General features: G+C 30.4%; 1 protein-coding gene across 1 annotated transcript; it reads left to right on the top strand.

The window, feature by feature from the left end:
• The first annotated feature begins 8,298 nt into the window (after window positions 1-8,298).
• On the top strand, window positions 8,299-13,097 carry LOC108987200 (probable pectate lyase 12). The gene is made up of 5 exons (XM_018960079.2): window positions 8,299-8,501; window positions 8,600-9,063; window positions 10,663-11,105; window positions 11,993-12,201; window positions 12,873-13,097. The coding sequence occupies exons 1-5, from the start codon at window positions 8,371-8,373 to the stop codon at window positions 13,060-13,062; spliced, it is 1,437 nt and encodes a 478-aa protein (XP_018815624.2). The 5' UTR covers window positions 8,299-8,370; the 3' UTR covers window positions 13,063-13,097.

Here is a 13,097-nt window from a genome sequence, read left to right as displayed (position 1 = left end):
GAACTCTTCTGTCCACTCTGGAGTGCATAAGAATAGAGTGGTAACCCTGGGGTCGACAAAGCATTGGCGTACCTCCAATGGATCTTTTGGGAGAGAGTGCTGAGGTAAGGTAACACCTAATGCTAGTGGGGTGCCAAGAATAAGGCAAATAACTCGACAAAGTATTGTCGTGTTATAATGAAATGAACATGACATATTCACCACGGTGTACGGACCGTTGGCGATGAGGTAACTATCAGGAACACACAATGCATAGGGAGTCATGATGTGTCCATCCATGTGTTATATGAAACGAATAAGGCCATGAGCTCATATGATATGATATGATATGATATGATATGAATGTGTAATGATCAACGTGTAAATGACGTCGAAAGATGTTTTTCTAAAACGTATAAGGATCTCTGTCTCATGTTTTGAAAAAGGTCAAGTTGCATAAGTCAAGTCTTATGTCAAGTACATGTCCATGCATTCATCTCATGGTTTATCATTGTATACTTATGTTATCTGTTGTATGTTGTGTGTTTACTTGCTGAGATTTCTTAAAATCTAATTGTGGCAGTGTCCCCACCTGGAATGGTAGAAGTTGTAACAAGATACAAAGAAATCCCTCATAGGGAAGCACAAGAGGTCGATATCTTATGAGTGTAGGAAAGTGCACTCTACATACCCTATTATTGGACTAGAATGTTAAAATGTGAATAGAAATCATATGAATTATTTTATATTCATGAATTTAGTTTCTATTTACTTTGAGATATTCTTAAACACATTTTTATGTTTAATTTTAAAATCCATAAGAGAGGAGGCCATAGCCTAGTCAAATGAGAACCAAAGCCCATTAGAAGAAAGATGCAAAGCCATGGACAACCTCTAGATTTTAAAGGCCCAAATGCAAGTTCAAGATGAGGACTTTTGGGAGAATAACGCTCAAGGGATTTTGAATTGGGATAATTCCTAATTGTATCGGGCATCACTTTTCAACCTTTATTTCAATACTAAGTAAAAGATACGATATTAAAACACAACAATAATAAAAAATGCGAGTTATTTATATGAATTTAAGTATTATTAATTCTTATGTTTATTATTTTTAAGTTATTTATAATTTAATTTTATTATTTTTTAAGTTAGTTCGAAAATAGATTTTACAACTATTATATTTTAAGTATTAATATGAGTTTAAGTATTAATAATTCTTAGGTTTTTATAATATAATTTTAAGCCCTTGTAAGATAGTTGTAAGATAGTTTTACAACTATTATCTTTTAACTATTAATATGAGTTTAAGTATTAATTATACATTATGTTTTTATAATATAATTTTAGCCCCTTTTAAGTTAGTTATAAGATAGTTTTTACAATTATTATCTTTTAAATATTAATATGACTTTAAGTATTATTAATTCTTATGTTTTTATAATATAATTTTAGCCCCTTTTAAGTTAGTTATAAGATAGTTTTTACAACTATTATCTTTTAAATATTAATATGAATTTAAGTATTATTAATTCTTATATATATATACTATATATAATCTATTATAATATTACATATTTATATGATAGTTTAAGATAATTTTTACAATTGTTCGAACACGGTAATATACTATTCGAATATGTTTATCCATTCGAATGGTATATTACCGGGTTCGAACGATCTCAATCCAGATTCCAAACACGAACCAGTTCAAACAAGACACAATCTCACATAACATCACAAACTCATATTCAGAAAACACTACAAACATACAACATATATACTTCAAATAACAACCCTCTAACAAACATATTTTGTGTTTAATCTAACAAACACCTACACAATATATATATATATATATATATATAAACTACAAAGTCAATAAAAAAATGATAGATTTAGAAGTAAAATGATAAAGAAAGTCATACCTTTAAGCAAAATATACTAAGCAATCCTCTTTGTAAGATGATAGAATGAAGGATTGTTGAAGAAAATGAAAGATTTTGGAGAGAAAACGGAGAAGAGAGAAAAAAAATGAGTGAAAAATGAGGGACTGACGGCGTGCGGGAAGATTATAAGTTCTAACCAACCGTTTGAACGTAAATAAAGTGCGGTCGAACGCGAAATAATTTCAGCGCGGCAATTTTCCTGCCCGCACAATTTTCTTCAAGGCCGTTCGATCAACGAAAAATGTCGTTCGAACGGTAATCCAGGAGTCTTTAATTGGCGGGATATTTTTCCACCACTGCAATAAACCGTTCAAACTCTGACAAAGGACATTCGAATGGTAATCCAGAGTCATTAATTGGAGGGGTATTTTCCCACCACTGCAATAATCTATTCGAATGATGACAAAGAACATTAGAACGATAATCCAGAGTCATTAATTGACAGAATATTTTCCCACCACTGCAATAAACCGTTCGAATTTTTTTTTCATAAGTTCAAACTCAAATAAAGCCTTCGAACGGTTTACTAATATCGTTCGAACACATCACCTTAATGTTTAAATATATTTGTTTTCATCATTAACTGAAAAGTACCATAAGATCATATGTATTAGTAAGATATATTATCATATATATATAGTAATCTATACTAAATATCATAGATATAGTATAGTATATATTATACTATACTAAAAGATACTATAAAAATGTAAGATGATATCTATTAGTAATATATACTATCATATATATATAGTAATCTATACTAAATATCATAGATATAGTATAGTATATATTATACTATACTAAAGTATACTCTAAAAATGTAAGATGATATCTATTAGTAATATATACTATCATATATAGTAGTAATACATAGTATCATATATATAGTAATCTATATTATATATCATATATTTAGTATCATATATATTAGTAATATATACTATATGATATATAGTAATCTATACTATATATCATATATTTAGTATCATATATATTATACTATACTAAAGTAGAGTGGAAAATATAAAATCATATGTATTAGTAATATATACTCATATATATATATATATATATAGCCTCATATATATTAAGATCACATAGTAAAGTATGATATAAGACCATATGTATTAGTAATCTATACTCTATATATATGTTATATAGTATCATATATAAAAGGAAAATTCTATACATCATATTATTATCTCACTTTCATCCTATTAAATATGATGTGACATATTTATTACCATTAAATGATCATTTATTACATGCTTCTTTATCATCTAATGGTGATGAATGTGCCACATCATACTTAATAGGATGAAAGTGGGATGATAGTATGGTATATAGCATTACTCATAATATATATAGTAAAGTATAATAGAATATATAATATGATATATATTAGTTAAGTATAAACTCATAATATATAGTACTATATACTATCATATATATATATATATATTATCATATATAACACCTTGATAGTAAAGTATTATGATATATTACTATTATACTATAATAAAAAATATATATATATATATATAAGTTATTATGTTTTCATTTAAAGTATTATACTATCATAATATATATATTATAATATAACAGTATATATAATCTACTATAATAGTATATATATTATATTAAATTATAGGATTATAAATATAATATACATTTAATATAAATTTTTACTAAACATAAACCAAATACCGTTCAAACGGTAAATATTAACGTTCGAACCGTTATTTAAAACCATTTGAATGGTCAAATATAGTGTTTGAACAGTTATGCATATATAAGTTATCGCAGGCAGAACTGTCACTCATGCCGCCGTCCCCATCGTTTGAAAACGACAGAAAACGTTTGAACACCCATCAATCGCCGTCGTCTGCCGCCGTAATCAACACCTACATCAAACACTCTTCCTCCCAAGTGAAGGTATGCATTTTAAAAGTTATTTTGTCGTTTATTTTATGATTTTATGATTTCATTTGTTTTTTTAGAAAAATTATATTTTTTCATCAATAATGACCGTAGAACACCACAAATCCACTGTAGGATGTTTAGAAATGAAGAGTAGTATGTGTTTTGTCGAAGAAACCACGAAATCGATGCATTTTTTGGTGTTTTCATGGCCGCTGAGTTAACTCAGCCATGGCCGAGCTCGATCTAGTTTTCGTTCAAACGCGTTCGAACGATTTAACCTTGACCTTCGAACAGTTTTAAAACGTTCGAAAGGTTTGCAGTTTTTCGTTCGACCATATATTTTATCGTTCAAACGCGTTATATTACGTTTGAACTATTTACTTTGTATTAGCTTATTAAATTGTTTTCATCGTTTCATTGAATTTTTTTATCAATTAATTTATTAAATTGCTATTAGTATATAATTTTGTAAATCTTTTCGTCGTAATTAGATTTTATCACTAATTTTGAATATATATTTTATTTTTAAAATTTCAGGTTTATAATAATGTCTTATAGGGGCCGTAAACGTGATAGATCTAGGGAACCTTCCATCCAAACAGTTTGAGAGCCGACTGTTTTACTTGAGCGATAGGTAAAACTGTCTGATTTTGTGGCTCTTATATAGAAGGGTCATTCCCTCCGATCAGTATTCAATGATCGTGGCTGGACACAATCTTAGATCAGCGAGAAGAATGAATATAGCTCATTTCCTACATTGAGATCGTTACTGAGTTCTATAAAAAGCTCGGTGGTGCTAGCTTGGACGATGGAGGGGCATACAGGATCTGTGTCCAAGGAGCTGTTGTTATATTTTCAGAAGATGAACTCGCTTCATATCTCGGTATTCCTAGACTTGTCGATGCCTATCTGAACCTGCTGCCTAGAGAGTCTAATCATTCAGGTGATGCAGAGATGTCTCAGGACGAGGGACCAGTTTACGCAAATGAGATCGATACACTTGCTGATCATAAGGTCAGAGACTTGATTGTTGGTCTAGATGCTCCAGTGTATGATGGGACGAAGAGTATTAGGCAGTCATGTTTATCTTCTTTCTTCAAAATCATGAATTTGATCATGGCCAACAATATTGACTCTCAGCGGCCAACCATATTGACTCTCAGCAGCACAAGACCTAGGTAGGCATGGATCAAGTGAGATTTATGATACGGGTCGCTCATGGCATTCCGATCGACCTCGTGGGTTATAAATTTAAGAGGATTCGATCAAAGGCTCAGTTCATTACGACAGATATACTGCCATTTGGAATTCTCATCACTCGATTTTTTCTACATGCCGAGGTCGTGCCAGAAGCTGCCGAGCGTTCCCGGTAGCCGATGAGACCGATCAATAGCACCAACCTGTCACAGAGCACGGGACACTCGAGATTTCGTTTTTGTGGAGCTGTTCCTGACAGGGTTGATATTCAGAAAGATGCACAGCTAAGAGATACTGGAGTATCGGCTGGTGAAACATCTACATAGGCCGAGGCATCACGCACATCTACTCGCGAGGAGATGGCCGACATAATGCATGCTGAGATCGGCATACACACATCAGCAGTGATCGATGTAGTGCATACTGCCATGTCTGAGTTGCATACAGAGATTTTGGCTAGCGTCTCTGGGTTACGTACAGAGGTTAATGAGTTACGTACAAAGATTAATACCAATAATGCAAATCAGGTCATGCTCAGTACTCGACTGACATAGGTAGAGAGACAATTAGCTGCAGTCGAAGATGTGTGTAGAGACATCGCAACACAGTAGTTTCTATTTTTTATTTATATTTTTTTTTTGTTATAGTTATGAACAATATATATGGTGTTTTGATAATTTGCTTAAGTTGTAAATTAAATATTTTGTCTTTTCTGGAGTAATTATTGATTTATATTATGTGGTATATGGTTGATAATATTTATTTAACTAAAAATTTTATTTAACATAAAAGAAATCATTAAAATATTTTTAAATTAATGACATAAAATTAATTAATGAATTTGTATATATGATATATATTTTTTATATTTTGAGTTTCGTACCGAGATTAATATTATACCTTCGAATGTATAAATGTGGTGTTTATATATGTTCAAACTAAATATATTCCGTTCGAACGGTTTAGAAACATTTCCGCTAGGTTTTGCCACCAAATATTTTCCATTTGAACGATTTTGAACTTTTCTTACCATAATAAATTACTTCTCTGCTAAGATTTTACTGTTCGAATGTATTTTTTTTCTGTTTGAATGGAAAAAAATTTTTGAGACGATTTAATTCGTCACAGAAAATACTGTTTAAACAATTATTTTACCATTCAAATGATTTTGTGAAGTTATCAATATAAATTTCATCCCAAAAAATGATTTTTAGGGATAAAATTTTATTCGTTGCTAAATAATTTTGTCCCAAAAACTTAGATTTGTTGCAGTACTTCTTCAAGCGTATTGAAATACAACGTTACCATACTCAATTGTGGGCTATAAAGTTGCTTGATTGAGGAAAATTTTCCAAGTTTTAATGGGTGGCAAAATATTGATTTTTTTGGTTGACAAATAAAGGGAAGGTTATTTTGATAAAATTGTAAAATTTCAATACCATTTATGATATTTTGTGAAATTTAGATTGTTCTTAGAAAAATGCAAAATACAAAAGATGTACCAATTTGTTATTTACCCGAAATATTAAATGGAAACACTAAACCATTATGACCAAAATCAAATTATTGTTTTCCAGCGGGGTGTCGTCCAAAAGGTCAAAAAGCCTGGTGCATCCACCTTGCAGTATACAAAAAGCCTGCTACGTCCAAAAAGTCAAAAAGCCTGGTGCGTCAACCTTACAGTATATAAAAAGTTAAAAATATTTTTTATTTTATTTTATGATTAAAAAAATATTTTTTATTTTTTTAAAATATTTAAAATTATTAAAAAAATACGTATAAAAACATATGCTATAATTTTAACAAAAATTCTTAACGAGAGCTCTAGCATTATTCAAATAGATTAACCAATCTCATGTATGTATAAGACTTGAGTTCATTAAATAAAAAAATAAAAAAAGAAAAAAGAAAAAAGACTTGAGTTCATTATAACAATATTAAGTTCCAACTAATGCAAACACCAAACAAATAATTAATAATGCGATGATACTTAATGAAAAAAGCAATCAAACGATGGTGTGATAATATCTAAACAAAAGATTGGATATGTATAAGATATTTTGCTTGTACAATTGGAAAAATATGTTGTATGAGCCATCTCCTGTTAGTGCATTTCATGTAAGTTTTTTTTTAAAATATGTTGTACACTACTCTCAACATAGCTCATAAGATGAAGTTCTATTTCTTATTCATTTGATTAGAATGTACGTGACAGTACGTTTATTCGCTTAATTATAATTAATTTAGATGTATTTCTTTCTATATATATGTGTTGTCTGGTTGTCTCTTTTTTTTTTTTTTTTTTTTTCCCCTTTTATCTTTATGCATTTATACGTCCCTCATTCCATGTGATCAACATTATAAAGACGGATTTTATTCAAGTTAAGTGAGTGAGCAAGACAGGTGCATGCCACCGTGCCGCTTCCCTAGTCCCTAGTATTCATTTACTTTCAAGAGAAATGAAAAATATCAGCCTACATCCTCAACACACCGTGTTGAGTTGAAACAAAAAAAAAAAAAAAAAAGAAAAATTCTTAAGGGTCTGCTGCGGCTTCCGGCTGATGCCCAGCATTTCTCTACTTTCAATCATGATCTCTCCTTTTGTTGTCAAAAGATATATATTAAAAGATCTATCTTTCAAATTAGTAATATTATATCTAATCGTAAAATGTATAAATATTATACAGTCGTTTTAAAAAAAAAAATTTAATATTAAAAAATTAATTTTTTTTATATAAATCTCGTATTTATTTTTTTTTTTTTAAATAATTACATGACATTTGCACATTTGCAATTTTATCTATCATTTCTCCTTTCAAATAATTAAAATATAAATTACTACTTCCTGAATTGGAAATAGACGCTCCTAACGTTTCTTTCACTTTTACCTCCATGAGTGAACTCCAGGCAGCCATTATAAAAGGAGGCCGCTCAAATGGGAATATAATGGATACTGTGAGACAGAGAAGGCCAGGCAGAAGATACATCATAATTAGTAATTAGTAACTATTAGATATAATTAATTGAGATTTACTATGCATCACTACTGTTCACTCTCACACTTCGTACCAACAACTTTTTCATAGAGTGTGAGGGTATTTTTATAGGATATGATGATGTTTTTCATAAAGCGTATATGGAGTATGGAGTAGTGAATAGTGACTGACGAAAAGAATTTTTATAAATTAATTAAATTATTAATATATTTTCCATATCAATAATGTACCTTTTACTAACACTTAACAGATCAAATTTTAGGACCGAAATCGTTTAAAACTTGGTGAGAGTGAATCGATCCCACTTTGTTCTTCATCAAACAATGCTGCAAAGTACCTGCATTGTCCTGATCTCTCTTATGTGCACATTTTCTCGGTTTGGTAGAGCGAAGCTCAACTTCACTCTTCCCGGCCAGCATCCCAACCCCGAAGCTGTTGTCCAAGAAGTTCACAGGTACCTACATTTTCACGACCTATTTTTATTACCCTAATCCGGCTCATTTTGCATTTTTTGGGGTTGGTCTGTACCTTAATTTATTTCTTTTGTTGCAGGAGGGTAAATGCTTCTGTAAATTATAGAAGGAGCATGCTACAAGTATCCCAGCAAGACCAGTCTTCATGCCTAACTGGAAACCCCATAGATGACTGCTGGAAATGTGACCCAGACTGGCCCAACAACCGACAGAGACTAGCAGATTGCGCCATTGGGTTCGGACAGTACTCTATGGGGGGCAAAAATGGAGAATTCTATATTGTCACCGACTCCACAGACGATGATCCTGTCAATCCTAGGCCAGGGACTCTACGTTATGCTGTGATCCAAACTGAACCTTTGTGGATCGTGTTCCCCAGCAACATGCTCATAAAACTCTCCCAGGAGCTCATCTTTAATAGCTATAAAACTCTCGACGGGCGTGGGGCTAATGTTCACATCGTGGGTGGAGGCTGCATTACTCTTCAGTTCATAAGCAATGTCATCATTCACAACATACATATCCACCATTGTCATCCCTCAGGTGAGAAAGAATATTCTAACTTTTCTTTTCTTTTCTTTTTTTTTCTTTTTTTTTTGAGTATGAAAAATAAAATGTTGATCTACAATATCCACATTTTGTATTGATTCTGTTACAAGCGCTCACATAAAATCTTATGTCCTTAATTAATTAGTATCAATAACTACCCAAAATATCCATTGTTTTTCTAATTTCTATTGTAAATTAATTTGAATGTCAATTTATACCTTAAAATACTAAATTTTAATAATTTCAGTACCATTGATTAAGATCTAGTTGTTAATATTAACTAAAAAGGATATCATGTGATACAATCTTCATAATTATATAATCGTATCTTCATAATTATATAATCGTAACAATAATTACTTTAAATTATCAATTTTTGATGGTTTTGGATTCAAATATTTCAATGTTACTGCAAATTAAGTTTGAGTAAAATGTGATATCTCTAAATTTAAAAATTTACGAAAATGGTGAACTTTTGATTTTTACCCAACATATATATTATAAGTAATGCTATATACAAACTTAAATAGAGAAATCACATACAAGCATTTTGTAAAAAAATAGGTCTCACTAATAAATAATAATTTTTTTTTACATTTTTTAAAAGTGGGGTTCACTTTTTATAATGGCTTGTATGAGACTTGTCTATTTGAGACTTGTACAAATTATTTCTCATATATTATATATATAATATGGAATATATTACTTTGACACCTCATATATTTTAATTTTTTTTTAATTTTTTTTCTTTATTTAATAGCTAAGTAAGTAATTATTAGTGTATTAATATATTTTTATATTTTTTAAAAATGTTTAAAAAAAAATATGAATACAAAAATTAGAAAAAAATAGAAGATAAATTTATGTTAGACGGCACGCCGAACGGTCAATGCTAGGTGGTAGCCTAGCACTGCTTATATATAATATATATATATATGAGAAATGTTATGTATTAGTCATTATTTATTCTTATACTCTATATTTATAATTTTTTCTTAAAGTATGTGAGTGTTTTTTATAGATCGTGAATGTATTTTTTATAGAATATAAAGTTTAGAGTGATAAGTAGTAATTGATGAGAAGTACTATCAATAGAGAACTGATACACTAAAAACTGGCTCACAATTATTCTACTACTTTGCAATAAAATAATATTTTCTAAAAATTTAAATATATCAAAATTAAATCAAAAGTTAAAGGAAACAATTAAAAATAACTTTTTTTTTTATTATTAAGTAGTAATTTAATGACTGGGACGCCATTAAGGGTTTTATTTAAAAGTCACAGGTTTGAGAGTGTGGAAAGAGCCCGTAATCCGAGTGTATTGCCGGGGAAAAGAAGAGGTTTTATTCGTATGTCATAATAACATCACCACGCTTGTGCACATAATCAAACATTGGGGCCTGTGATGCGCAAGCTGGGTCCCATTAGAAGAAGTCTGATACAGGCATTAAAGCAACTTCTCAATTCGTCAACAAAGTGATAAAGGAATCATTAGATGTTTTTATCTTTAAATTTGATTTTTGGGTATCAATATTAATTATTCAGAAAGCAGAATCCAAAGTTTGAAATTGTTGTTCCAATAATGTCCAGGTGAGACTAATGTGCGGTCGAGTCCAACCCACTATGGTTGGCGCACAAAATCCGACGGTGATGGGATATCGATATTTGGGTCGAAAGACATATGGATAGACCATTGCTCTCTGTCGCACTGCAAGGACGGCTTGATTGACGCTGTGGAGGGGTCCACTGGGATCACGATATCGAATAACTATTTCTCGAATCACGACGAGGTGATGCTGCTGGGCGCCAGCGACGACTACTTGCCTGACTCGGGAATGCAGGTGACTATTGCCTTCAATCATTTTGGTGAGAAGCTGGTGCAGAGGATGCCCAGGTGCAGGCGCGGCTATATCCACGTCGTCAACAACGATTTCACGCAGTGGGAGATGTATGCTATTGGTGGTAGCGGTAACCCAACCATCAATAGCCAAGGCAACCGCTACACTGCTCCTTCCAACCACAATGCCAAAGAGGTAATTAAGCTTACATAAAATAGTAATATTAGACTACTTCTCAATCTCTACACATTATATTTTTTTAAAATTTTTTTTGAATTTATTTTTTCTAAATTAATTCAATTCTTTTATTCATTATTCATATATTAAATATTTGATAAAAAAATATAATAAAATTTTAAAAAAATATAATGTGTAGAGGTTGTATATTTTAATAAGAGATTGTGTAGATTTTTTCTACATAAAATACATACACGTGTTTTTACACGCAATCATTTTAAAAAAGATAAAAAAATATAAAATTCGTATAAAAAAATTAATTTTTTAATAATAAGTTTTATTTTTTAAAATAACTGTAAAATACTTACACATTGCTCAGAACGAAATCTCCAAACATAGGACTTGGCAAGTAATTATTAGTGTAGGTTTGTGAGGTGGGATGAGATACAAAATTCTCATATCATTTCATCATTATACATTTTTCAAATTCCTATATAAAATATAATAAATAATTTAATTTTTTCAAATCTTAATTCACATTTTTTAAATCTTAAAATAATAATAATATTAAAATACAATATTTTAAACTCTCAAACAAAATATAAAATTCTCATCTCACCTTTCAAACATGTCCTTAGGCCTCGTTTGTATTCGTAACACATCTCAACCCATCTCAACTCATCTCATCTCATCATTATAACTTTTTCAAATTCTCACACAAAATATAATAAACAATTCAATTTTTTTAAATTTCAAAATAATTTTTTTAACTTTTTACATAAAATATAATAAATAATTTAATTTTTATTTTACTATTTATAAATCATTTCAAACCATCTAAACTCATTTTTAAATCTCAATAACTCCTTAGTGTGCAATGATGGTGTGTTGCTTCACATGGCCAGGTAACGAAGCGAGTTGATACAGCTGAAGGGGAATGGAGGGGATGGAATTGGAGGTCTGAAGGGGATATAATGGTAAATGGAGCATTCTTTGTGGCGTCGGGTGAGGGTGTTGAGGTTAAGTACGAGAAGGCCTATAGCGTTGAGCCCAAATCTGCTGTTCTCATTGATCAGCTCATCATGCACGCCGGTGTACTTGGCGTTGGTGGCAGGTTAATTTGTCAATTTCCTTCCTTATCCTTTCCTTGATTTCTTTATGTTATTTATTTATCTATTTCATCTATTTTGTTATATTTCCTTTTTTGTTCCCTCTCTTTTCTTTTTGTCTCTGTTTTACCCGTTTCCTTTTACTTTTATAATCATTTTTTTTGTGGGCTCCCTTGACTATTAAATTGTCACAAATAGCGGTCCCTTTTACCACTTATTGAACTTTTAAGATTTAGGTGCCCTTTTGGATTCATAAGAAGAATTAAGGTGAGTTAAATAATTTTAAATGAGTTAAATAAAATATTATTTTTAATATTATTATTATTTTAAAATTTAAAAAAATTAAATTTTTTATTATATTTTATGTAAAAATTTAAGAAAATTATAATGATAAAATAAAATGAGTTGAGGTAAGTTTCGAATCCAAACGGAACCGTGTGTGAATTACAATGCTATTTCCAAACTCAAGTTTGGGCTAGCCTGCATACATGTTTTTTTTTTCATGTTGTTCACAATCTTGAACTTGGGTAGACCTAGTTATGGTATGTGATAAAATGCATACGATGCAGAAGCTAACAAATAGTTTATATAGAAAAATTATACTTATCGTCCTCACATCACATACCACACATAATTTTTTTTTTCTTATCAAATGTGTAGTATATGGTTGATGCAGGGAGAACAATTTGGGAATGTGGACCAAAGGAAGCGAGGGTGGTGGCAACGGTTTTGGGTCAGACCCAGATTATACAGATGATTTTTCAAGGAGCAGCGTGCTATTGTCACCTTTTACTTTTGTTCTCGTATCTCCTTTGATTGCATTTTCATGCTTGTTATTTTATAAAGTACATCCATCATTTTTGTAATAATGAAAAATTACGCAGTGATTTTCTTTTCTTGA

This window comes from Juglans regia, chromosome 3, assembly GCF_001411555.2.
Source record: "Juglans regia cultivar Chandler chromosome 3, Walnut 2.0, whole genome shotgun sequence".
Classification (NCBI taxonomy): domain Eukaryota; kingdom Viridiplantae; phylum Streptophyta; class Magnoliopsida; order Fagales; family Juglandaceae; genus Juglans; species Juglans regia.
The sequence above is the reverse complement of the archived record's forward strand: the minus strand, read 5'-3'. Positions and strand labels throughout refer to the sequence as shown.

Excerpts from the sequence above, each read along its gene's own strand:
- LOC108987200 (XM_018960079.2), top strand. The coding sequence starts at position 8,371 with ATGCTGCAAAGTACCTGCATTGTCCTGATCTCTCTTATGTGCACATTT. Across the intron at positions 9,064-10,662 it reads CCACCATTGTCATCCCTCAG|GTGAGACTAATGTGCGGTCG; the intron begins GTGAGAAAGAAT and ends AATAATGTCCAG. Across the intron at positions 11,106-11,992 it reads CCAACCACAATGCCAAAGAG|GTAACGAAGCGAGTTGATAC; the intron begins GTAATTAAGCTT and ends TCACATGGCCAG.